General features: G+C 53.5%; 1 protein-coding gene across 5 annotated transcripts in view; it reads right to left on the minus strand.

The window, feature by feature from the left end:
* Nucleotides 1-25,138, minus strand: part of AP2A2 (adaptor related protein complex 2 subunit alpha 2) — a 62,920-nt gene that overhangs the window by 21,707 nt on the left and 16,075 nt on the right. For 3 of the 5 annotated variants that reach the window (XM_082476477.1, XM_082476479.1, XM_082476476.1), the window contains exons 2-5: nt 15,479-15,547; nt 7,021-7,163; nt 5,437-5,630; nt 2,214-2,343 (exon numbers count right to left, since the gene is read on the minus strand). In XM_082476477.1, the coding sequence (XP_082332603.1) occupies nt 2,214-2,343; nt 5,437-5,630; nt 7,021-7,163; nt 15,479-15,547 (536 nt within the window). Of the gene's footprint in view, nt 1-2,213; nt 2,344-5,436; nt 5,631-7,020; nt 7,164-15,478; nt 15,548-19,984; nt 20,019-25,138 lie in introns of those variants that run through there. The other 2 variants (XM_082476478.1, XM_082476480.1) reach the window with 2 other exon arrangements.

The following is a 25,138-nucleotide window of genomic DNA, read 5'->3' on the forward strand; positions in this document are numbered from 1 at the left end:
GGTGGGAGAAGGCGGCAGAGTTTCTGCAGCGAGGCAGGGTCAGGCCCAGCACCACGGTGACCTCACCAGAGGCTGCCGCCGTGCTATTCTCCCGTCGTTCTGATGGAAGCACGAAAGCCACGCTACAGAAACGGACCTAACTGGCCTCACTGTCCGCTTCTCAGTGGGCAATAAGGGCCAAACACAGAGCTTTAACAAACAGGCATTTGCAACACGCGGCTTCCGCAGGGCAGAGTCTCTTTCACCATGGCTTCTGAGTGTTTGGGACACAGCCTGCTTCCCCAGGAAGATTCACCTGCGGGATGAATCAGGCAACATTCTGACAGAAGTCAGTTGGGGCTGGTTGGCTCCCGAGGCGCAGTTCCTCACGTTCCCTGCGCGCCCGGTGGGTCTCTGCAGGAAGGCGGTGTGAGGAGAGGGCTGCGGGCCCACGCAGCCGTGGCTCTGCCAGCCCCCAGCCCCCCACCCCCGACCCGGGCCGCCTCCTCTCCCCGCTCGGGACACGGCTCGGGCCGCGCAGGACTCAGGGCGGGCCAGGCCTGGCACAGGGCTCCGCGCGTCACAGCCCTCCTGCCTCCTCCACTGCTCTCGGAAGGGCTTGCTCCCTCTGGGGGGGCGAGTGACACTCTTCCTGGGGTTTCCTGACCTTGAGACCAAAGAAGCCAAATCTCACGCCTTTGGTGGCAAAGTCAGGAGGTGTGTGACACAGAAGCCGCGGCCCCGCGGAGGACAGAGCGCAGGTGCAGAGAGCAGCAGAGGCGAAGGGAGAGCTGGCCGGCGGGCGCGGCCTCACCCTGGGCTGGCTGAGACGCCCCTCCGCCTCGCCCAACGCAAGCTGGGCTCCTGTGGCCTAGAACCACAAAGGCGCCAAGCGGTGCACCTGGCCACAGAGCCGGGTACGTGAAAATACAAAAGCGAACCAAACAGCCGGGCACAGAAGCGTCAAAGGAGGAGAGCCTCCTGGCCGGCGAGACACGGCTCCGCCACCCTGGAAAGCGCTCGGTTTGGATGTCGCTGGCCTTGGGCCTCGGCACCTGTCGGCGTGTGGCCGCAGAAAGCTCCCCCGACAAGGCAGGAGTGATGACAACTCCTGGTAAAATGCCACGAACCGTACCCAAGAACGCCTGCTCAGAGCACTGGGCCGCGTCCCCGCCACACCTGGGCTCTGGACGGCCCTGCCTTGCCGTCAGCTCCGGGTTCAAGCCCGGACCTGTGTGAAGCCGTCCAACCTCTCTGAGCCTCAGTTTCCTCGTCTGCAAAACTGGAAAACGCCCCACGGCCTCCAGCCTGGCCTCCCGGCTCCACGGCAGGGCCTGAACCCGAAGATATGGAGCATGGCCCGGCCCGAGGCCCCCAGCCCCGCAGCACGGCCTGCAGACGCCCCCTCCCCTCCGAGGAAGGGCTGCCCTGTGCAGACTCGAACGTTCCTGGTAAGCGTCGGAAACGACGGAGGGGCAGCTCGCCGGGCAGCCCAACAGGCAAGCCGCCCAACCACCAGCTCTCGTCTCTGAGTCTACATATGCCGATGGGTTACTTTTCATTTAATCTTTAAGGGAGATTTCTCTTCTGGGAAACAATGGAGTAACCAGCTAACGTGCTAACATCTATCAGCTCAGCAGGAAATTCTGTGTGGAGCCTCGATTCTCTCGTTTGTACAACGGGATTCCGGCAGGACAAGGCCACTCTGTCCAGCGTCATTTCCTACTCGGCCCCGCCTCCCGGTGTCAGCGTGGACAAGGGCCCGTGACTCACGGCCAACCACAGCCCCCGAACGGCTCCACGTCTCCCTGCCCTGGCCTGCGACGCGGGGAGGGCTCGGGCCTGGCTCGGGCGCCAGCTATGTGCATTAGGCAGCCTGCACGCCAGAGCCCGGGGGGCTACAGGACGGCCCTCTGACAGCCTTAAGCAGGGTGCAGACAGGCACGCCTTGTGAAGCCCTCAGTGGGCGCGGTGTTTCCAGAAGATGCTGGGCTATGCCTTGTTCGTCCCTGCAGCCGGCAAGCTGGAGACCCCCCAACGCCTGGGGACCGGGTGAGCCAGAGGCCCTGTCTAGCCCACCCTGTCTGTCCCCAGGGCAGGGGCTCCCGGGCCCGATGGACGGGTCGTGGACGTCGCCCCAAGCATCCGGAAGTCACACGCAGCTGCTCGCACGGCGCTGGCCCGAAAGAGGCTGCTCCACGGGAGGGGCTGCAGCCTGGCCCAGGGGCACCTACCAAATGCTGGTCGTTGAGGAGGTGCACCACGCGGGACGTCCAGTCGCCCATGGGGACGAGGTCGGGGGACGTCCTGTACAAGCGCAGCAGGCACAGGGCGGCGCTCTGCTTCACGCTGTCCATGGCGTCTCTGCAAGGCAGACAGCAGTCACTCCTGCGCCCAGCCGGCGGCCCGGCCCAGAGCCCACGGACAACCCCCAGAGTCACCACGGGAGCAGAGGCGCACCCGTGCGGGGGCTGCAGGGACACTCAGGGCAAGGCCGCTTCAAGCTCTCCACGCAACAAGCTCAGGCCCACCTCCCGCGCTGGGTCTCGGTGGGGACCACGCCTGCACAGTGACAGACAGCCGTCCGCTCGAGGGGCCACCTCCACGGACGTCGCCCCGAACACGGTGGACGGGAAGGGGTCCTGGCACCGTTAACCTGCCCCTCGCCGAAGCAGCGATCCCCAAGTGCCGTGCACGACCTCAGCTACGCAGGCTGACAGCTAACGTTCCAAGGACTGATTAACTGAATTACAGTATTTTTTAAGCTCACTTAATAACACACAGTCCAAAGGGGAGAGTATCAGAGAGCCTTGCACGGCCATGGAGCTGCGTGTCCACCTAGAGATCTCCTCCGCTACACACCGGGCGGGCGCGGGAGCACACGGGAAGGCCCGGGAACAACTGCAGCTACGCCGGGCAAGGGGCGTCTGGAAGGTTTCCTGTCCTGGTTTTAGTGCTGACCGAGGACAGAGATGGTCCCAACGCTGTTTACCCCTCCTCCTCCCGAACCCCAGCCAAACGCTGCCATGCAGCCAGGCAAGCAGCAGGCCCACCGAGGAGCGTTCCAGAGGAGGCCATCAAAGTACGCCTGAGAAGAACCTGTCCACGCCCCCTAAGTGCTGACAGAAGCAGTGGGGTTCCTGTTCCATGGAGGGAAGAGCAGGGTCTGGGGGCTGTCATTACCATTTACCTCCTTTTAGCTTTTTTATTCCTAAATAACTCCCAACGGATATGACAAACCCCTAAACTGCCCCCCATTCCATGCCAAAGAAAAATTACTTCAGTAAAAACCTCTCTCTTGGATGTAAACCCTCTGGGGAGCAGGGGGAGACGCCTGTCCCTCTCTCTGGCCCCGCGCCGCGTGCACCAGGAGCAGCGGGCAGCGGCAACCTCCAGGCCTCGCGGCCTCCTGGGCGTCTGCCGTCTGCGCCCACACACTGCGGCTGAAAGAAGCCGGCTGGTTTCTACCACGGGGCCTACCAGCTGGCGGCCCACCCTGCCCGTACAGCCTCTCCTGGTGGGAACACCGGAGGACGGTGCGAGGCAAGGAGACCGCTGCCCCCTGAGCTTCAACTCTGTCTCCGGTCGGGGCCCAGAGCTCAGTCCCGGCCTGGAGGGCGCCCCATCGTCCCTCCCTCCCCGACCTCCCGGCTCTGCCCCACCGCCCTCAGCCTTGCAGCTCCACGCCTGGGCACCTCCGTCCCCACAACTCCACTTTGAGTCTATTAGGTCGCTGGATTTCAAGCGTTGGTCATTTTTTTCAAGGAGGGCTTGCAGGTCCACACAACCTGAGCTTCTGGGGGGAGAGCGGCTGCCTGTGATGCTGACACTGAGAGAACGAGGCCGGCTCCCCGCACACCCCGCACACCCGTCCGCGATCTTCCTGCTGCAGGCTCTCTTCTCCACCTCGGGTTCGGCCCCTCCAGGCTGTGTCTCAGCACGCACCCTTCTGTGTCCGTTCAACCCGCAGTGCAATCCACCCTTTACTTCAGGGAAGTGTTCTGTAATTATCTGAACACTTGCAGAGATTACCTCTATTTTACATTTCACTCATCCAACAGGTATGTATTTACCGAGCCCAGGGAGCTTGCTTCTGAAAGCAGAGACCGGCAACCCGCAGCCAGGTTAACTGTGCCCCGGGCGGGGGCGGGGCTCGGGCTGGCGCGGGGCTGGAGGAGGGGGTCAGGACACAGCCGCCTCCTGTCCCGCTCCAACCTCCAGCCCCGCCTGCCCCTCAGGCCCACTCTGATCACACCGAGTCTTTCTCCCACCTCGGTGACTTGATTCTCGGGGCGCCCGCTGTGCTCTCTGCGTCTTGCGGTTCACAGGCGTGTAACGGTGTCGCCTCGGTTCTCCACGTGCTTGCTCAGCTCTGCCACGCCTCTCCCGTGCTCGTGCTACTGGGGGTCCGCCACCTCTGCGCTCTCACGTTCGGGAACGCTTTCTCCATCAGGCGGTCCCGCGGCCTCTCTTCCAGCCTGGCTCCTCCGTCTGCCTCTGGTGCGACACCCCGGTGGCACTCCTCTAGGCCTGCGGCCACACAGCCGACACTCCTCCAGGCCTGCGGCCACACAGCCGACACTCCTCCAGGCCTGCGGCCACACAGCCGACACTCCTCGGGCCTGTGGCCACCCTGCCACCGCACTGCTTCTTGCTCACGGCCAAGGTGCTCAGCCTGGCACAGCTGCCACCTCGGGCTGACCATTCTCTGTGCACCGTAGGGGGTGTAGCTGCATGCCTGGCCTCCACCCGTGAGATGCCAGGAAGACACCCGTTGTGGTGACAACCAAACGTGCTGGGGCAACAGCACTCACTGAGAACCCCGCGTCTACACCACGTGCTCTGGCGAGGTGTGGGCGCGCTTCCCGACACCCCCCGGCCTCTCCACGGCGCTGCCCGCGGGTCGTTCCCGCGTCCCCGTGGCCAGAGGCGCTGGGAGGTGCCGAGCCCCGCTCCATGTGCTCGCGGGTCGTCCCAGAGAAGCCAGTCCCCTGAGTCCTGACGCGCCCCCTGGGCTGGGACCCCTATCCAGCCAGGCGTGCCGCCCGGGTGTGGGCTCTGGCTCACCCTCCCAAAGCGCAGAGCGTCCTGGAACAGGACGGGGGGCAAGGCAGAGCCCAGCCCGGCACAGCACTGTTGGAAACTCTTCCAGACCTGCCTGCTCAGCCCCACTCAGCTTCCCTCCAGACTGGAGAGGATGGGGGTGCGGGGTGCTGGGAAGTCTCAGGATTGGGGTGCGCGAACGCTTCTGGGAAAGGGCGAGAAGGGGCCCCGTGCCCGCAGGACGGCCGTGCTCCCTCTGCCTGGACGGAAGGTCCACCTGGCCTCCCCATCTCCCCACCACGTAAGACGTGAGACGGGGAGGTTAGCGCACTCCGTAAATCCTTCAGCAGTCACGCAGTTGATCTACTTAACATGAGAGGTGGCCACACTCTCAACAGGGCACCGGACACATACCCGGCTACGAGGATTTTAGGGATCTCCCCCGCGAACGCCTCGGCCATCTCCCGGCTGCCCACGTTGGCGATGCAGTGCAGGGCCAGGCCCGTGAAGGTGGGGTTGCGGCTGCCCAGGTCGTTCTTGACGGCGTTGTTGATCAGGCGGATCAGCTCCGAGTTGGAGTTCACCAGCACCGAGATGAACAGGTAGCCCTGGGTTCCAGAGGGGCGAGAGAGCACAGCGCTCGCGACGGCCCGCGCGCCCCACACTCCAGGCAGACGTGCTCGGCCCTCAGCGAGCCCCAGCACCGTCTCAGTCTGCTCGGGGCGCTGCCGCCGGCAGGCCACGGAGGACCCAGCTGCCTTCCGCTGAACGTGCCAGCTCTGCCCCCGGATTCCGCCGCGAACGATTCTGTGGGACGAACCTAAGAGGCACTGTCCCCACCGGCATCAGACACCTTGGTGCCCCCCATCCCACTCACTCATCCACGGGGACCTGTGCTCACCACGGCCTGACCAGGACGGAAAGGCCTACCTCAGCTGGAACGGGGACACTATGGTGATTTCCAGCAACCCGGCTGACTGCCGTTCTCCCCTCTCTCCACTCCGTCTCTGGGCCCCATCTTCCGCTTACCACCAGGCCAAATTCCAGCCCCTTGTCACCCCCACTGTCCACGCCCTCCCCACGCAGGGGCACGCTGACCTCTCAGCCCCTGTCGGTCTCAGGAGGAGCTCGCCTCCTTCGCTGGGTTCCAGCCGCTCCACCCTTCCGCGTACGCGCCTTGACTGGGTGCTGCTGCTCTGTCTGCCCTGGCCCCCAGTGCACCCCTTGGCCTCAGTCTCAGCTCAGGACGCCCCCCCGGAAGCCCTCCCTATTAGCCACCCGCCTCTCAGGGTCCGGAGGGTTCTACACGCCTCTTTCACTGGGCACTGCCCACAGCTCTATTCTCTGTGTACGGGACTGTCTGATGCCGTCTCCCCCCTGGAACAGAGCAGGGTCCACACCTGCTTATGGGCATATGTCCCGAGGGACCCCCAGCACACTGCTGGGTCCGGCAGACACTCGATAAATTCCTGTTGAGTAAATACCAATACTTAACAGAACTCCTGGGGCATTTAGGGTATTTTTTCACTTTCTGTAAGTTAAATTTTTGGACAAGAGGAAAATGTTACTTTGTAACACTCAAGAAAACATACAAATAACGTTACTCCAAGAGAATGCAGGGCTACAATTACAAAGCCTGGGGTGGGCAGGGCCCAGGCACCCGGCCAGCTGGGAGCAAGGCGAGGACCCCCACCTGCCCTTGGCTCTCAAACCATGTGGGTGTGGGGCCTGGTTCAGAAACAGGCAGTGGCCGGAGGGGCCACTGGGTGAACTCATCTGGGACACGCATCAGCAAGGCGCTGAGGGTAAGGAAACGCTCTCCTCTGCCCTCTAAGGCGGACCCATGGGAAACGGCACCCCTCGCGTCAAACGGGGGTTTGGTGCAGCTCCCGCCTAAACCCACAGGAAATCCCCAGACTAGACGGAAGGTGCAGAGAAAGAGCAAGACACTGAACGGCCACCTGATGAGAAGAAACCCCCCCGCCCCCGCGCACTCACAATCTGCTTCTCGGTGTATCTGTTGGAGCTGAGCAGGTTCACGGCCTCCATGTGCCCAAAGTCAATGTCGTGGCCCAGGAGGAAGATGAAGAGCAGCTTGCACACGTACTTCTTCTTGCTGTAGCCGTCCAGGGCCTTGTCGCCTGTGGAAAGGAGGCGGGGCAGGGCAGAAACAAGACAGCGGGACACGCGGGGCCGGCCTCCAGGAGGCCAGCGTCGTGCGTGCACGGTGTTGCTAAGCCAGGTGCTGCACGTCGGAATCCTAATGTCTGGCTTCCCTGACAAAACAGAAGCCAGAACCCCTGCCTGGCAGCCGGAGCGCGGCCTTCCCAGGACGGCCCCGGGGCCTCACTCCCACCCGCCACAACCTTGCCAGGGCCACCCTGTCTTAACCAGCAGCTTAACCTTTTAAACACATTTACTAATTTAGGCAGGCAGGTGAACACATTCTAAATAATCTTTCATTACACCCAGTTTTAGAACAAATCACCCACCCTAAAAGTCGCACACAAAAGGACCAGAAGGGCTTCTGTGTCTTCACCCTAATCACAGCACGACTACGCCTCTCACAGGAGACCACAGCAAGGCGGCTTCATGACGTGTCGCTGGCAGAATATAAGATGCCATTTTAAAAAGGACCACTAAACACTGTCATTTTAAATACCAGAGGTTCTTATTTCCCCCGAGAAGTGTAAGACGTTCCTTAGCAGACTACAAAGATGACAGCCAGAGAGTCTGGCCGTCTTCCGAGCTAGGCATCACAGTGACGCCACCGCCACCCCGTCAAGGGCCGGACACGGGAACCAGGACGACAAGGACAGCAAAGCTCCTCATGGTAAGGGGTCAGGTCGCTCGTGCTCCAGGGACAAGCGCTGGCCGACCTCAAAGCGCTGCCTAGAAGAAAGACCCCCCACCAAGATTTCCCGGGGTGACAGCGGATCACGAGTCAGCCAGCCAGCTGGACACCTCACACTGGGGGGCTCTGAGAAACCCTCCCTCCTTCCCAGCAGCAAACTGGCTTATGGTTTAATGACCAAACAACATAACGTCAGACCAGGTCTGGCTCCCACCCCCACCCCCACTCGCTCATCTGCCTGCTGCACTCGAGGAGCCCAGCTCTGTCACTTCCTGGCTGGGACCCGTCCCCGTCTCCGTGGGAGAGCATCTGCAGACGCAGGACACGCAGCCCACGGCAAGCAGCAGCCCCCCATCTCCTACCCACCCGGCCACCCCTCAAGAACCAGCCTGAATTCCATCACCTCTGGAAGCCTCCTTTGACAAGCAAGCCAAAAGTGCCGCCCCCTCCTCTCACCCCCTGGAGAGTGGTCCCTGCCACTCAGAGCCCAGGGAACGGCCGGCCAGACTGTGTGCTGGATGCGGCCTGGAGGCCCAAGGGGCTCTTTCTCTGCTGCTTCAGGACCTGGACCCAGGGTCCCTCCCACAGCCCTGCCCAACGCTGGGAGACTTACAGATGCACGCACTTGAAGGCCAAGTGCACAGGAAGGTGAGGGCCACAGCGCAGGCAAGAACAGTCAAGGGTCTCGGCCCCGGTGCTGCCGTGACACGGGATAAGAGCCAGTGTCTCTAGGGAAACGCATCTGAGCCCTGGTGACCAAATCCTTCTGGAGGACTTCTGTGACTGGCGTTCAACCCTGACCCTAACCCTCAACGAGTATCTTCTTATGTTCAAAGAAGTAAAAAGACTAAGATGCCGAGGATGGACAAGGAGGGCGCCCCTGTCGTTTTCTGGAGCTCAGTTGAAGCACCCCGTGGGCTGTGAGATGCTTCAGAACTGCTGGCACCAGGGTATTAACCCTTCCCTCCCCGGCATCCCCACAGACCTGGGTGTCTTCTTCATTCTCCATAGCGCTTAACTGAATTCAGTCGTTAAAAAAGGGAAATGCAAATTAAAACCACAGTAAGGTGTCACTGCACACCCACTAGAAACACCAAGATTTACAAGATTAACCATACCACGTGCTGGTAAGAATGTGGAGGGACTGGGAACTCACACACGGCTGGCGGGGGCACAGAATGATGCAGCCACTCTGGAAAACGTGTGGCAGGTTCTTAAAAGGTTAAACATCCACCTTCCACGTGGCCCGGGGACTCCATCCCCAGGTCCCTTCCCAATGGGAATGACACGAGGCGTCCACACAAGTCCCGCACACCAGGACCCACGGCAGCTCCACGCCTAGCCGTCAGCACAGGAACAAACCCAGACGCCCACCCTAGCGAGCCAGCACACCGTGGGGCAACCCACCACGACGTGGGCAAACCCCAAACGCAAATGCAAGTCACAGCAAGCAGACACCAGAGGCCTCCCGCTGCCCGATTCCTTTCATGTGAAATTTCTAGGAAGAGCAGAAGTGCGGTGACAGAAAGCAGATCAGGGGCTGCTGGGGGCTAGGGAGGGGGTTAGGTGCAAAGGGACACGAGGGAACATTTTGGGGGTGGGAATGTTCTCTGTTTTGTCTGTGGGGGTGGGTGCACGAACACACGCATTTTTGCCAAAATTCAAAGCACACGCTTAAAACAAGTGAACTTTATTGTGAGCAAATTGTATATCAGAAAACCAATTTTTAAAAAATTACTCTGTCAAAATATCCCAGGAAAAAAAGAAGAGCAAAAGATGAAAGAACACGGGCAAGGGGCTTCCCTGGTGGCGCAGTGGTTAAGAATCCGCCTGCCAATGCAGGAGACATGGGTTCGAGCCCTGGTCCGGGAGGATCCCACATGCTGCAAAGCAGCTGGGCCCGCACGCCACAACTACCAAGCCTGTGCTCTAGAGCCCGCGAACCACAACTACTGAGCCCACGCGCCACAACTACTGAAGCCCACACACCTAGAGCCCGTGCTCCGCAACAAGAGAAGCCACCGCAACGAGAAGCCCGCGCACTGCGGCAAAGAGTGGCCCCCACTCGCCACAACTAGAGAAAGCCTGTGCACAGCAACAAAGACCCAACACAGCCAAAAATAAATAAATAAAATAAATAAATTTATTTAAAAAAAAAAAGAACATGGGCAAAATGACGGCAAGCGGTGAAGCCAGGTGACGGCCGCCAGGCGGGGAAGGGAACAGCGCCCCCCCATACGTATACGTTCGCGTTCCCTCGATAAAATGGGGTGGCTTTTCCAAGTCTTTCTATACCCGTAAAAACATACATTCTTTACGGAAACGCTTTTTATTCATCTTTCTACCCCTGGCACCTGGGACTGAGTGAGCGCCCAGCAGTGAATGAGCAAGTGAGCGCCCAGCAGTGAATGAGCAAGTGAGCGTCTGTTACCTGGTAAACCTCCGAAGGCCACCAGCCAGAAGACATTCTCCCACCTCTGGGCAGGACAACACAACAGCTGTTTTCTAGAGGTTCCAAGGTTGAGGGCAGGCCCACTACAGCCCTAATGACCTCCCACTCGGCGGCTTCCACAAGCAGGCCGGCCGGGCTGGCGGGTGTGCAGGGCAGGGCAGGGTGGGCCTGCCCGGGGAGACGAGCTTAGGCTAGAAGGTGACGCCACGTCCTCCCTCAGCGGTCGACAGCGCACGTGAGGGCATGGCCCGACTCTGTCAAGGGCAAGGCTTTCACACGGGCGCTGCCCTGAGGCCCCGGGCCCTGCCCCAGCGTCACCACCTCTGTGTGTCTGCCGTCAAGGACTCCACCAGATGCCACGGCCACCTGCAGCCTGTGCACTCACCTGCACGCCCACTTCACCTTTCCTCCGTCTGCGTCCGGGACCATTTGTCTCTGGTCCGAAGCACATCCTTTAGACTCTCCTTCAGCACAGGCCTTCTGATGGGAAACTCTCCTTTTCTGTCTGGCAAAGGTCTTTTTTAGCCTCATTCTTAAAGGACACTGTTGGCCAGCTGCTACTGTCCAGCACTTTGGGACCATCCTCCACTCTGCTGCCCCTCGTCCCTGTGACAAGTCGGCTTCCACGAGGCCCCTGTGAAGATGGCCCATCTCTTCCCCCTCTGGCAACTTCAAAGATTTCCCGTCTTGGGTTTCTGCATTTTCACAATAGCGTGTCTAGGTGTAGATTTCATCTTATTTATTTATTGTAACTGTGTTTATTGAATCTGAGGTTTAGTGCATTTCATGAATTCTGGAAAGTTCTGTCACACCAGCCCCCCTTTCCTCCCAGGAGGTCACTTAACCCTGCAGGCCTTTGGACCACACGCCTGTGTCTCTCACCCGCTCTGCTGCTTTGCATTCAGGACGGGCTGTTTCCTTACCCATCTTTCAGAACACGCCTGTGGTTACAGCCACCCGAGTTCTTCATTTTAGTTCTGCATCTTTCAGTTCTAGAATTTCCATTTGGTCTTATTTCAAAATGTGCTATGTCACTTTTTATACTTCCCAAGCTTCCCACTGAAATTTTCAAGTTTGTCTTTTATTTCTTTAAAAACAGTAAACCTAGTTCTTCACTGTAATCTGAACCTGGTCTCGGAGGCCTCTGTGATTCTGTTTCTGCTTTCTCTGCTGGTTCTTGCTGTGCAGTCTTGACTCTGCGTGCCTGACTGTCCGTGACTAGGTGCTGGACAACATCCTTGAGAAGCTACCTGTAGGAATCACTCAGCCTGTGATGGTAACCTCTTCCTCCAGAGGACTGCGTGCGAAGTCCCGCTGCAGGCCTGGGGCAGGACGGGCTCGCTCCCGGGTCTCTCCTGCCCTAAGGGCACCGCCTTTATTTAGGGCCTCAGTTTAAAATGGAAGAAGGCCTCACACTGCGGGCTCTGGGATGACTCCCCTCCTAGACCCCAGCAGCTCAACCTCAGCGCTGGGCCTCCTCAGGCCAGCTGGTTCTGGGGGGCTGTCCCGTGTGCAGTGGGGTGTCCGGCGGCCTCCCTGGCCTCCAGCCACTAGATGGCAGCAGCACGCCCATCCCCAGTCCCGACGGCCTTTGTCCCCTGGGGGCAAAACCACCCTGATGGACAACCGCCCCTCTAGACACTGAAGGTCACCCAAACCAGGCTCTGTTTCAGGGCTGCTCCCCTGGGGTTAGCAAACTCCCTCCCGGCACAGAGAGACGAGTGCTCTGCTTGCTTTCGTGGGCCACGAGTTCTCTTCTCTTCTTGCCCTGTGATGCTTTCAAGATTTTTTTAATACCGTGTCTCTTTTTAAGCCGCTTCCAGTGGAAGAGTTGCTTGAGGTGTGCGCTAGCCGACGTGGCAGCTTCAGCCGCGTGGGGCTACTGAGTACTTGGCCTGCACTGGTCTGAACTGCATGTGTTCCATGCGGGACGTTCCAAAGACCGGGCATGAAAAACATGTAAAATATCTCAATAACCTTTTCTACGCATTACATGCTGCAATGATAATATTTTAGGTACACTAGATTAAATAAAATATATTAAATTTAGTTTCATCTGCTGCTTCTTACTCTTTTTTAATGTGGCTACCAGCAAACTGAGAATTCAGCGTATGCCTGCGTTTCCGGTGGACAGCACGGACGGAGAAGTGCAAGTGCAGCCCCCAGAGCGCATACTTCTGAGAACAAGGAGTAGGTTTTCCCTTGTCTGCTGCCACTCAGGGCACACACGCTCCATAAATGCCAACTGGTTAACAGAGAAGAGCGAGCCTCCTTCCCTACCCAGAAGGGCTCAGCTGAGACAGGCTCGGGGGCAGAAGAAACTACAGAAGTCTTGTTTGTCCCCAAACATTTAAAGACAGTTTGAAGATTCACTCTCTTCTAACCACATGGTGAACATCTCTTAGGCGCTGTGTTCCTCCCCAGGAAGAGCCCGTGTCTCCACACACACGCACACAGTTGCAGCAGTGGACACCACCCGCCCCTTCAGCGGAGGCCTGGAGGTGCCAGGAGTGGGTCAGCTCTGTCGGGGTCAGGATCTGCCTTCCTTGGCTTACGAGCCACGGCCAAGCAACGTCCCCAGCCCATGCCAGACCCTCTACCAGGCAGTCTGCACTCCGAAGCTCCCTCGAGGGCTAGTGACAACGCTGGCAGACCAACACCTCTATCTGTGGCGTCCCCTGCCTCCAGCCAACCTGCTTCCTCTGTTTCTAATCCGCAGTGTCACTCTCTAGTCAATCTTCCGTCCTCCAACCCCATCGCAGGGCCTGCTTCACAGAGAACCCAGCCTGAGGCCATCAGCACCCCATTTAACGGCTGGGAAAAGAGGCGCAGAGGGGTTAAGTCACTCAACAGGGTGACCCAGCTAGTAACTGGCCATCAGAGCAGGTGCGAGCTGGGGGTAGTCAGGGCAGCCTAGCTCTCACCACCACATTGTACGCTCCCTTTCAGGAAGCAGTGGACGTTCCAGACCCCTCACCAGAGAAGATACACAGACGGCAGATGAACACGTGAGAGGATGCTCCACGTCACAGGTCATCAGGGGAATGCATATGATAAAATATGATAAAATGCATAGGATAAAATAGTGTGTAGAGATACCTCTACACACTATCGCAGCAGCTCAAATCCAGACACTGACGACACCAAATGCAGCGAGGACGTGGAGCAACAGGAACTCTCGTCCAGCGCTGGTGGGGACGCGAATGGTGCAGCCACTGTGGGGGACAGCTGGGCGGTTTCTTACAAAACTACACATACCCTCACCATGTGATCAGCAATCATGCTCCTTGGTATTTACCCAAAGGAGCTGAAAACTTACGTCCACACTAAAACCTGCACACTGATGTTTTTAGCAATTTTATTCATAATTGCCAAAACCTGAAAACAACCAAGACGTCCTTCAATAGGTGGATGGATAAAGAAACTGTGGTACACTGGACAGTGGAATATTATCCAGCTAAAAAGAAATGAGCTGTCCGGCCACTAAAAGACATGAAGGAACCTTAAATGTGTATAACTCAGTGAAAGAAGGCAACGGGAAAAGGCCATACACCATATGCTTCTAACTCTATGACATTCTGGAAAAGGCAAAACTACCAAGACAGTAAAGAGGTTAGTGGTTGCCAGGGGTCGAGGGAGGGAGAGATGAATAAGGAGAGCCAAGAGGATCCTAGGGCAGTGAAAGTGCTCTGTGTGAGACTATAATGCTGGGCACTGTCGGCGTACATCTGTGCACACCCACAGAACGTACAACACGAAGGGACCCTAACATGAAGTATCGATTTGGGGTGACGATGACGTGCCCATGTAGGTTCACTGTGACCAATGAACCGCTCTGGTAGGGAAGCAGATAATGGGGAGGCTGTGCATGTGTGGGGACGGGGTGGGTACAAGAAATCTCTGTACCTTCCTCTCAATTTTGCTGGGAACCTAAAACTGCTCTACAAAAAATTAAGTCCAAATTTAAAAAAATTTTTTAAGCCATGAAAGTTATACATCACCCCCCACATACACACACACACAAAACCAAACTGTTTCACATACAATTTCAGAGTTTCACAGACCTTCTTAGCGGATCCTCGGGCCTGGTTAACAGTAAAGCGTAGAACCTTCCGAGGGCTCAGCAGGGGATATATGTTAGTAACAACTCAAATTCCACGAGTGTTCGCATCATCTGATCACACAGGACGTCCATTCTCAAACCCTGAAAAAGCTCCCACCCCAAGAAACCCTGTCTTCTGCTGCCCCCCGTTCCCTGGGGCTCGGTCCTGGCCCCCTCCTCTACTCATTCTTTCTGGGCAATTTCAGCCACTCCCGTGGCTAACGTCTGCTCAGAGACTTGAACGAGGTCTCAAATCTGTAACACTCAACGGAAAATTAAGGCTTAAGGGATTAACCGGTCTTTCTTTCATAAACACGCCCCAAGACTGAAAATCAGGGATTAACCGGTCTCTCATAAACACGCCCCAAGACTGAAAATCAGGGATTCACCGGTCTCTCATAAACACGCCCCAAGACTGAAAATCAGGGATTCACCGGTCTCTCATAAACACGCCCCAAGGCTGAAAATCAGGGATTCACCGGTCTCTCATAAACACGCCCCAAGGCTGAAAATCTACACTTGACGACTCCTCAAAGTGAAGGTGCTCAGGGGAGGCGCCCGCCCCAAATCCTGGCTCGCAGAGCGGCTGTCTCCCTGAGCGGATCCGACAACATGGTGCGTTACCCACTGCCGCAGAGGAAGACACGTCCACGTTGGAAGAGCTCAGGTGACTGTGCAGGACTCCTACGCAGAGCAGTTCCCCCCCCGAGACGCACACCCCGCATCGGGTCCACTGGCTCACGCGCTCCGGCACCCTGTGGAGCCGAGTCCGGGGCCGGGGGGAGACAGCCGCGCTACACAAGCGTCCTTCCAGCTCCAGGAAAAGGCAGGTCCCAGGAGGGGACCCGCTGTCTGATCAATTCTACACAAACCATCGAACGACTCCAGACTAACCACTGGCTTGACTTGAAACGCCAACAAAGCCAGGGCAGTAACGGTGCTGCCACCTTCACTTTGGTTTGAAGTGAAAAAGAAATAAAGATGAGATGAAGTCCCTACTTTATAAACTTGACAAAAGAACATTTCATGACAAAGATTCAACACTTACCTTTAAACTTTGATCTAATGTTTGCCAGCTCTTTGTTTATTCTCTTTATTTCTGCTTCTTTACTTTTGCCTAAAAAAAGAGAACACAAATGCATCTTGCTTTAACTGATTTCTAAACAAACACCCACTCCCTGACAAAATGGACACATCAGAATTAAATGCAGAATCACGTCTCTTAGGAGCCCAAGGAAAGAAGCAACCGGCCTCCACCTGAAGCCAGGCAGGAGGTGGGTGAGGCAGAAGCCGGGCTCTGACCCAGTCTGGTGCGGCCCCTCCCCGCCAGGACCGGCAAGTCCACGAAGCCCCCAGGGGAGAGGGGAGTTGCCACCCCACAGCACACGTTTAGCTCTGCCTTTTCGCCACAGTCCTGGACCTGGAGACTCTCAAAGCAGTGCTAGCTATCGTCATCAGCTACTAGTTTACTCCTAAAATTGACTTTTACTGCCACAGATAATTTTTTAAAGTATAAAGGTTTAACTACTGTAGGCTTCGAATTTTTTCTTTATGAAATTCACCAATCTACAAAATCTGATAGGTTCACTTTTATAATATTCAATGAAGTTTGGGAATCATCCAATACATTAAAAAAGTTTGGAAGGTACATTAAACAACTACACGACAGTCACACTTCCCCTACGCCCTGCATCCAGTGCTAACTCGGCCTTCCTTCGACAAGTGTCAGCACGTGTGTTCCGCTTCAGCCCACCTTGACTAGGTGTGGAAACAGGCCTAGAGAGCAGAGACCATTTTTCCAGGGCCACACATCTTAACAAGTACTGTAAAAATGTAAGAAGCTGTTCATCACACAGGGCAGGTGAGTTGTAAGTTCACACTTGTGTAAATTTCCATCGCTTCTGGAAAGCAGGAATGAAGTTCACTATTAAAGGCCCTCCCCAGGCTAGCCCCTGGCTCGGCGACTCTATTCCCAGGGGAAGGAAAGGCTGCCACAGCAACCGCCCGCACTGGAGCACTGCCAGGCTGGGGCCTCACAGGTGCCCACACGCTGGGCTCGCCAGGCCGTCCTGCAGACTCGCCGCCCACCCGCCCAGCCTCCATCACTGCCGCTCTTGGAGCTTATCTCACCTCGCAGTGAGGCAACCTCCCACTCCCCAGGGCACTCCCACAACACATTATCTTTCACGACTAACTCGCTAATAAACAGGGTTTAACATCTGCCCAAGTGTAACGGAACCCTCCTTTGAGCCACTCCTACCCTAGAAAGCCCCTGGCCCAGACAGGGCACAGAGGCAGGCTACCCCCCAGGTGCTGTTCAAGGTGCCAGGACTTAGGTTAAAACAACACATCCTGCCCTCGGGAGCTGCCGTTCCAAGTGGGGGGGCGGGGGGGGGGGCTGCAGATCTTTAACAAAACAAGCCCGGCAGGCGGCTCTGGGGAACCAGGGGGGCAGCCAGGAGGGGACCCTGACCCTCCTTCTCAGCCCTGAGTGCCCTGCGGGGAGACAGCTCCCAGCTGTGCCCACTTCCTCATCTGGAAGAGGCGCCCCGAGAACCCAAGGGGGCACCGTATACAGCAGCGGGCCTGATGCCCTGGGGCGGCGGGTTAAGGGCAAATTTTTTCTTAAGTTTTCCTGAAAAAGTAACACCTTTGTTGAAGTAGGCTTTTCTGACCTGACTGAAAGGGCCACGAAAACAAGGTCATGGGCGCCTCCTGCCCACAGCCTGGCTTGAGTGTGGACGGAGCACAGCGCACAGGAGGGCCGACGTGTGTGTGCAAGTGTGCGTGCCTGCGTGTGCACATTTGTGTGCGCGTGTGCTTCTCACAAGGGTGCAGGAACCTGTGTGTCTGTGCTGCTCTCCGGTACTCGCACTCTGCTCTACCCGCCCAAGCCCAAGGGAAACAGAGACCCCTGCGTGGCAGGAACTTGTTGTTGTGCAGCGTCAAGACGGGTCACATCCAGAGCAGAAATCATAAAAAGATTAGGAGGTAGTGGATAGGGGGCATCATGCTAAACAAACTACAGGGATCTATAGCTATTACCCGAGACTGGTAAATCACAAAATAAAACCAAAAGCATGTAGTTTGGAGTTTAGGGGTAACCAGCAGGAGAAACAGAAGCCAATGCATAAGCTGCACTCCCTCTGTGCAACAAAACCAGGGCTGGGCAAGAAGCTAGGGCTTTCCAACCAAAGCTTTTTTAAAATCAGCCCATTTACAGCAAACACACACACATCTGTTTCAATCAGGGGAGGTCAGGCTCCCCCAGAGGAGAGGCACAGGGGTCCGAGGACAAAAGCAGACTCTGATTCACTCTGCAACCAAGGGGAAATGACTCCGCATCTCTGAGCACAGTTCCCTCAAAAGGGAAACCACTAAAAGCCACAAGACCTCACAGCAATACATCTGGGCAAGGGGAGGTAGAAGGGAGAGCCCCAGACAGATCCGGGGGACTACACGGGGCGAAGCGTGAGCACCGGGGGCTGGCACGGCGACAAGGGACAGGGAGGGCCACAGAGGCCGGTGGACAGGGCCCAGGAAAGCCCGGAAGCACCGCCTGGTGAAGACGGTGGAGGAGGGAGTCTGTGCGGCAGGAAAGCCACCTTGGACCTTGCCCCCCAACCCTGCCACAGCCCAGAGGACGAACTCCACGTGAAACAAGCAAGCTACACTCCACACAGAGACGACAAGCAAGAGGCGGAAGAGCAAAGCAACACCCAGCAGACAGACAGCACACAGACCAGAGCAACACTGGGGCCTCCATCTCCAAACAAGCTGGAGAACAGTAAGAAAAACAGGGAAGACACTTAAAACTCCATAGAAAAACTCAGATGTTAGGTAAGAGAAATCAGGTAAATTAGAAATTTAAAAAATCATTTCAAAAATGCAGAATAAGAGGGACTTCCCTGGTGGTCCAGTGGTTAGGACCCTGCGCTCTCACTACTAAGGGCCCAGGTTCAATCCCTGGTCGGAGAACTAAGATCCCACAGGTTGCGTGGTGCATCCAAAAAAAAAAAAGAGGAATAAGAAACAGAAGGAGGGCTTCCCTGGTGGCTCAGTGGTTAAGCATCTGCCTGCCAATGCAGGGGACACGGGTTCGAGTCCTGGTCCGGGAAGATCCCACATGCCGCGGAGCAACTAAGCCCACGCGCCACAACTACTGAGCCTGTGCTCTAGAGCCCGCGAGCCACAACTACTGAGCCCGCGTGCCACAACTACTGAGCCCGTGAGCCACAACTACTGAAGCCCACGTGCCTAGAGCCTGTGCTCCGCAACAAGAGAAGCCACCGCAATGAGAAGCCCGCACACAAGAGTAGCCGCCGCTCGCCGCAACTAGAGAAAAAGCCTGCGCGCAGCAACAAAGACCCAATGCAGCCAAAAATAAATAAATTTTAAAAATAAATAAATTAAGAAACAGAAGGAACAGAAGAAGAAATAAACACAACAGAGGTCTGGAGAGAAACAGAAGATGAAAAGAATGAAAAGAAACAGAACTATTTAAAGCAAAAAGAAATGAATAAAGAGATAAAGGATACAGGAGAAAGTAGCAAATACTGAAAACGGACAGAGATGCGGCACGTGGACAGTAGGAGTCCCTGAGGAAGACAGCCAACTGAGCAGCGCAACGGCCTGAAGCGCGGCATTTGAAAAAGCTTTCCTGAAACTAAACAAAGTAAATAAAAGATTTAAAACCACATAAAAAACCACACCACATACCTGGGAATACCGACCCCAAATAACACACACCAAAACATATTTTAATAAAACTATTGGACTTTAAAGAAAAAAAAAAAAAATCCTGGGAATTCCCTGGCAGTCCAGTGGTTAGGACTCTGCACTCTCACTGCCAAGGTCCAGGTTCAATCCCTGGACGGGGATCTAAGATCCCACCAGCCACATGGCACGGCCAAAAAAAAAAAAAGAAAAAAAGAAGAAGAAAAAAAAAATCTTTTGAACATCTGGGAAAAAAAGCAGCTGATACAAGGAGGAAAATCAGATTTCCTCAGACCTCAGACTGGTGCGGGCTCAGGTGTGGGCTAGACACCTGGTCCACTGACTGGACTGTGCCTGAGTGCCCCCATCACACAGGGGAGACAAGACCTCGGGGGCCAAGGACACAAGCCCACAAACGCTGGCCCTTGCTGGCTGGTGGGGCTGCTTCCACCCGACGGGGCGAGGCTGTGCCTGAGCGGCAGCCCTGGGAACACCCTTGGGAATTGCTCCGGTTGCCACACTCCCGTCCAAGGTGAGGCTTTAAAGAAAGTCGAGTATGGCCATGGGGGGCTGACACCGCACACAGATCAACGCGTTCGAATCAGACTTACGCCCGAAATTTACCGAACTGCCACCCTCCTCCAGGCGGTGAGGACACCCGGGAGCAGCGCTGGGGCCCTGGGGTCTTCGCCGCCCCCAGTTCGTGCCCACTCAAGCTGCGCTGCCCTCCCGACGGGAGCCCAGCCACCCCACACTGCTGGCAGCAGACCTAGCAATAAATCCGATCTTTCTAGATGAAGAATCAGCTCTGGGAGCACGGGAGAGGTCACTGCCCTACCCTGGCTTCTGAAGCCCATTCTAACAGGGTAAAGGCATCAGCCAGAGTCGCTGGGACACGGTGACAAGCCTCGCCATGCCTGTAGCTTGACCTCTGTTCCACAGTGAAGAGGCTCTGGTCTCTGCCACCCCGTGCTGTCTCCACCTAAAACGCGGCAGGTCTGTCGGCCACAGAAAATACCAAGCTTCTAACAGGCAATTCCCACAGTGGATGTCGGCGCTCTGGTAGCTAATGAGTAACCTAGACTGTCCCACAACCACTGACCGAAAACAAGCTACAATTTGGTCCAGTAAATAGCAAAGAACGCACTCTAGGGGGACAAGCTTTGAAAAAAGCCCTTGGATTTCTAGAATGACCGCCCCTGGTCATTCTTCCGGAATAACATGCTGGTTGACGATTTCTTCTGGCCTGCAAGCTGAGCTCATCAACTGACAGGGCTAGTGTTCTGGGAACAGCCTGATTCCAGACAAAGGGCACAGGGGCCTATCACAGCTTATTATAACTAACACACCAAACCGCCAAAATCGCACGGCAGGAAGTCTGAAATTTACAGTAAAATTTGGTCGAAATAAAGTTTAGTCTCTATATAAAATGATTTCACTGAGTAAGCCCAAAGCCCCAAACTGAGCAAACAAAAGCCTATTTTTGAAGGACGGTATCACTGTTAAAATGATACTGAAGGCGGTCAGCGCAGCAGGAAGCAGAGCAAACTCTGGAAGCAAGCCTGCCCTGGAATGCCCCTCCGTGTCCCCAGGCCAGCAACCTAACCTCGCTGAGCCTCAGTTCTCCTTCTTCGCATGAGGCACCACAGAGTGCTGTGATGAGGGCCGCACAGACGACCATCAAAAAGCACACACAGAGCAGCCTGCACGGGAGGCTGTCACGCACATCATCGGGACTGTTCTCTCTGTTTTCTCTTTACTTGTGCACAGGAAGGATGGGCCTCCGAACAGAAAGCCTCAACAACAGCAGACTGGAACAAAAGACTGCAAAGAAGATTAAAAGCTGCTATGCCACAGAAGATAAAACCACGTTTGACCCTGACAAATGTTAACAGGTATATCTTATTTTAACAGCTTTAGTGTGATACAATTCACGTATCAAACAATTCACTCATTTAAATCACGTAACTCAATGACTTTGAGTATATTCAGAGTTCTGCATCCATCACCACTATCTAATTCTGGAAAATTTTCATCTCCCCCAAAAGAAACACCACACCCAACAGCAGTCATTCACCAACCCCTCCCTCCTCAGCCCCTAATCTCCTTTCCATCTCCATAGACTTACCTCCTCTAAACATTTCATATAAATACAATTTTTATATGTTCTTTTGTGATTGGCTTCTTTCACCACTTACAAAAGATAGCGTGATTGTTGGGTTTTTTTTTTTAATATTTATTTATTTATTTGGCCGCGCGGGGTCTTAGTTGCGGCATTCGGGATCTTCATTGCCGTGTGTGGGATCTTTAGTTGTGGCATGCAGGATCTTCAGTTGCAGCATGTGGGATCTAGTTCCCTGACCAGGAATCAAGCCCGGGCCCCTGCATTGGGAGCTCGGAGTCTTAACCACTGGACCACCAGGGAAATCCCAATGATTGTTTTCAAGTATAGCGTTTTCAAGGTAGCATGAATCAGTACCTCATCCCTCTTCTCTGTTGAATAATATCACATTATATGGATATACCATATTTTGTTATCTGTTCATCACTTGATGAATTTGGGGCTTGTTACCACTTTTTGGCTATTAAGAATAATGTTGCTATGAACATTCGTGTACAAGTTTCTGTGTGAACGTACATTTTCATTTCTCTCGAGTGGACACCTAGGAGCAGAATTGCTGGGTCATATATGACAATTCTGTGTTTAACACTGTGAGGAACTGACAAGATGTTTTCCCAAAAGGCAGCACCATTTTACATCACCACTATAAAAGAGCAAGGGTTCCAATTTCTCCACTTGCTATTGTCCATCACTTTTATTCTAGCCATCCTAGTTAGTGTGTGTGAAGTGGTATGTCATTGTGGGTTGTTTGGTTTTTTTTTTTTTTTGGCTGCACCACACAGCTTGCAGGGATCTTAGTTCCCTGACCAGGGATCAAACCCGGGCCCTTAGCAGTGAAAGCGCAGAGTCCTAACCACTGGACCACCAGGGAAGCCCCTGATGTGTTGTGATTTTATTTTCACTTATTTTTTTAATCTCCCTTGTGTTTTTTTCTTTGACCCACTGGTTATTTAGGAGGGTGTTTGATTTCCACATATTTGTGAATTTCCCAAATTTCCTCCTGTTACTGATTTCTAATTTCATTCCATTGTGGTTGGCAAACACACTTCATATGATTTCAATCTTTTTAAATTTACTGAGGCTTTTTTTTTAATGGCTTAACATACAGTCTATTCTGAAGAATGTTCCATATGCACTTGAGGAAAACGTGTATATTCTGCACTTGTTGGGTGGAGCAGTCTATAGATGTCTGTTAGGTCTAGCTGACTTAGTGTTGTTCAAGTCTTCTATTCATTGCTGATTTTGTCTACTTGTATCTCTTACTGAAAGCAGGGTATTGAAGTCTCCAATTATTATTGTTGAAGTGTCTATTTCTCCCTTCAATTCTTCATGTATTTTTTTAAATTTATTTTATTTATTTATTTATTTATTTATTTTTGGCTGTGTTGGGTCTTCGTTGCTGAGCATGGGCTTTCTCTAGTTGCAGAGAGCGGGGGCTACTCTTCATTTCGGTGTTGTGGCTACTCTTCTTGTGGAGCATGGGCTCTAGGCACGCGGGCTTCAGTAGTTGCGGCACGCGGGCTCAGCAGTTGCAGCTCGTGGGCTCTAGAGTGCAGGCTCAGTAGTGACGCACAGGCTTAGTTGCTCCACAGCATGTGGGATCTTCCTGGACCAGGGTTCGACCCTGAGTCCCCTGCATTGGCAGGTGGATTCTTAACCACTGCACCGCCAGGGAAGTCCCTCTTCATGTATTTTGCTTCATGAATTTTGAGCTCTGTTATTAGGTATGAATATGTTTAGAATTGGGAATTCCCTGGTGGTCCAGTGGTTAGGACTCGGCGCTTTCACTGTCATGGGCCTGGATTCAATCCCTGGTCAGGAAACTAAGATCCTGCAAGCCTTGAGGCTCGGCCAAAAAAAAAAAGAAAAAAAAAAAGAATTGATATATCTTCTTGAGGGGCTGATGCTTTACAACAGTAAAATGTTGTTCTATGACTCTAATAACAATTTTTGTCTTAAAGTCTATTTTGTCTGATATTACTATAGTCACTCCACCTCTCTTCTGGTTACTATTTGCAAGGCACATCATTTTTCTTCCTTTCACTAGTATCTTTTGTTTGTATCTTTTAATCTATAGTGTCTTTCGAAGAAAGCATTTAGTTGGATCATGTTTTTTTTTAACCCATTCTGCCTATCCTGCCTTTTAATTTGAGGGCTTAATCCATTTACATTTAAGATAGTTTCTGATAAGGTAGGGCTTCCATCTGCCATTTTGCTGTTTTCTATATGTCTTCTGTCATGTTCCTGCATTCTTCCATCATTGTCTTCTTTTGCATTAAGAAGAATTTTTCAGTGCACCATTTCAATTCACTTGTTTCTTTTACTTTTTTTTTTTTTAGTTACTTTCCTAGTAATTGCCTGGGGATTATAATCAACACTTAACTTAAAACAATCTAGCTTGATACAAACTTAATTTTAGGGAATTCCCTGGCAGTCCAGTGGTTAGGACTTGGTGCCTTCACTGCCGTGGCCTGGGTTCAATCCCTGGTCAGGGAACTAAGATCCTGCAAGCCGCGCGGTGTGCCCCAAAAAAAAATTTTTTTTCCTTTTTCTTTCAACAGTTTGACTATGATGTGTCTAAGTATTGATCTCCTTGAGTGTATCCTATTTGGAGGTCATCTTGGATATGTAGATTAATGTTTGTCACCAAATTTGGGGAGTTTATGTCTTCAAATATTCTTTCTGCGTCTTTCTCCTACTTCTTTCTTTATGGGACTCCAGTTATGGGTGTATCAGTATACTTGATGGTGCTCCACAGGTCTCCGAGGCTCTGTTCATTTTTCTTCATTCTTTTTACTTTCTGTTCCTCAGATTGGATCTGAACTTACCTTAATAGAGATCTTAATTTAATTATATTAACAAACCTATTCCCAAATTCACTGATTTCTTTCTTCTATCAGTTCAAATCTACTGTTGAGCCCCTCTAGTGAATTTTTCATTTTTTCATAGTTATTTTATTTTTCATAGTTATTGTATTTTCAACTCTAGAATTTCTATTTGGTGGTTTTTTTAAAATAATTTCTACCTTTTTATTGATAGCTTCTACTTGGTAAGATATTCTCATACATTAATTATTTAGACATAGTTTCTTTTATCTTTTAGTTCTTAGAACATATTTATAGTAGCCAATTTAAAGTCCTTGCCTAGTATTACTAAGTCCAACATCTGGACCCTTTCAAGGATAGTTTCTATTGACTACTTTTTTCCTGTGTATAGACCATATTTTCCTGTTTCTTTGTGCATCTCATAAGTTCTTATTGAAAACTAGTATTTCAGGTAATACACTGTGGCAACCCTGGAATTCAGACTCTCCTCTTTCCCAGGGACTGTTGTTGCTATAGTTATTTGTTTAGTGACTTTCCTCAACTAGTTCTGTAAAGTCTACAATTCCCTATAGTTTACAGTTACTATAAGTCTTTGCTCAGTTAGCTTAGTGGTCAGTTAATGATTGGTCAGGAATTTCTTTAAATGTGTTGAACTAATAAGTGTCCCAGACACTGCCAAGAAACTGTGCGAGTACTGAGGCACACCTTCGATACTCAGGCAGCTATAACTCTGCCTTTGCCTTCACTTCTTATTTGTGGAGGGACTCAAGATTAGAGAGAGGTGAGAGACTATGGCCCTCTCAAGTCTTTCCTAGGCATGTACACAGTCCTGCCTCTGTGCAGCCTTCGAGATCCACAGGAATCTATCAGAGCTTTTCAAAGCCCCCTAATAGCATGTCATTCTTCGTATCTTTCTTCTAAGATTTTGGCCAGGCTCTTGTTTGCCCCCAACTGTGATATTAACCGCCACTGATCGTTTGCCACAAAGACACTAAGGGTAGGGCTCTTCCCAGTGAGTGAGATCAAATAATGACAGCTCTGCAAA

This window comes from Balaenoptera physalus (genome assembly GCF_965194825.1).
Source record: "Balaenoptera physalus genome assembly, chromosome: 10".
NCBI classification, from domain to species: domain Eukaryota; kingdom Metazoa; phylum Chordata; class Mammalia; order Artiodactyla; family Balaenopteridae; genus Balaenoptera; species Balaenoptera physalus.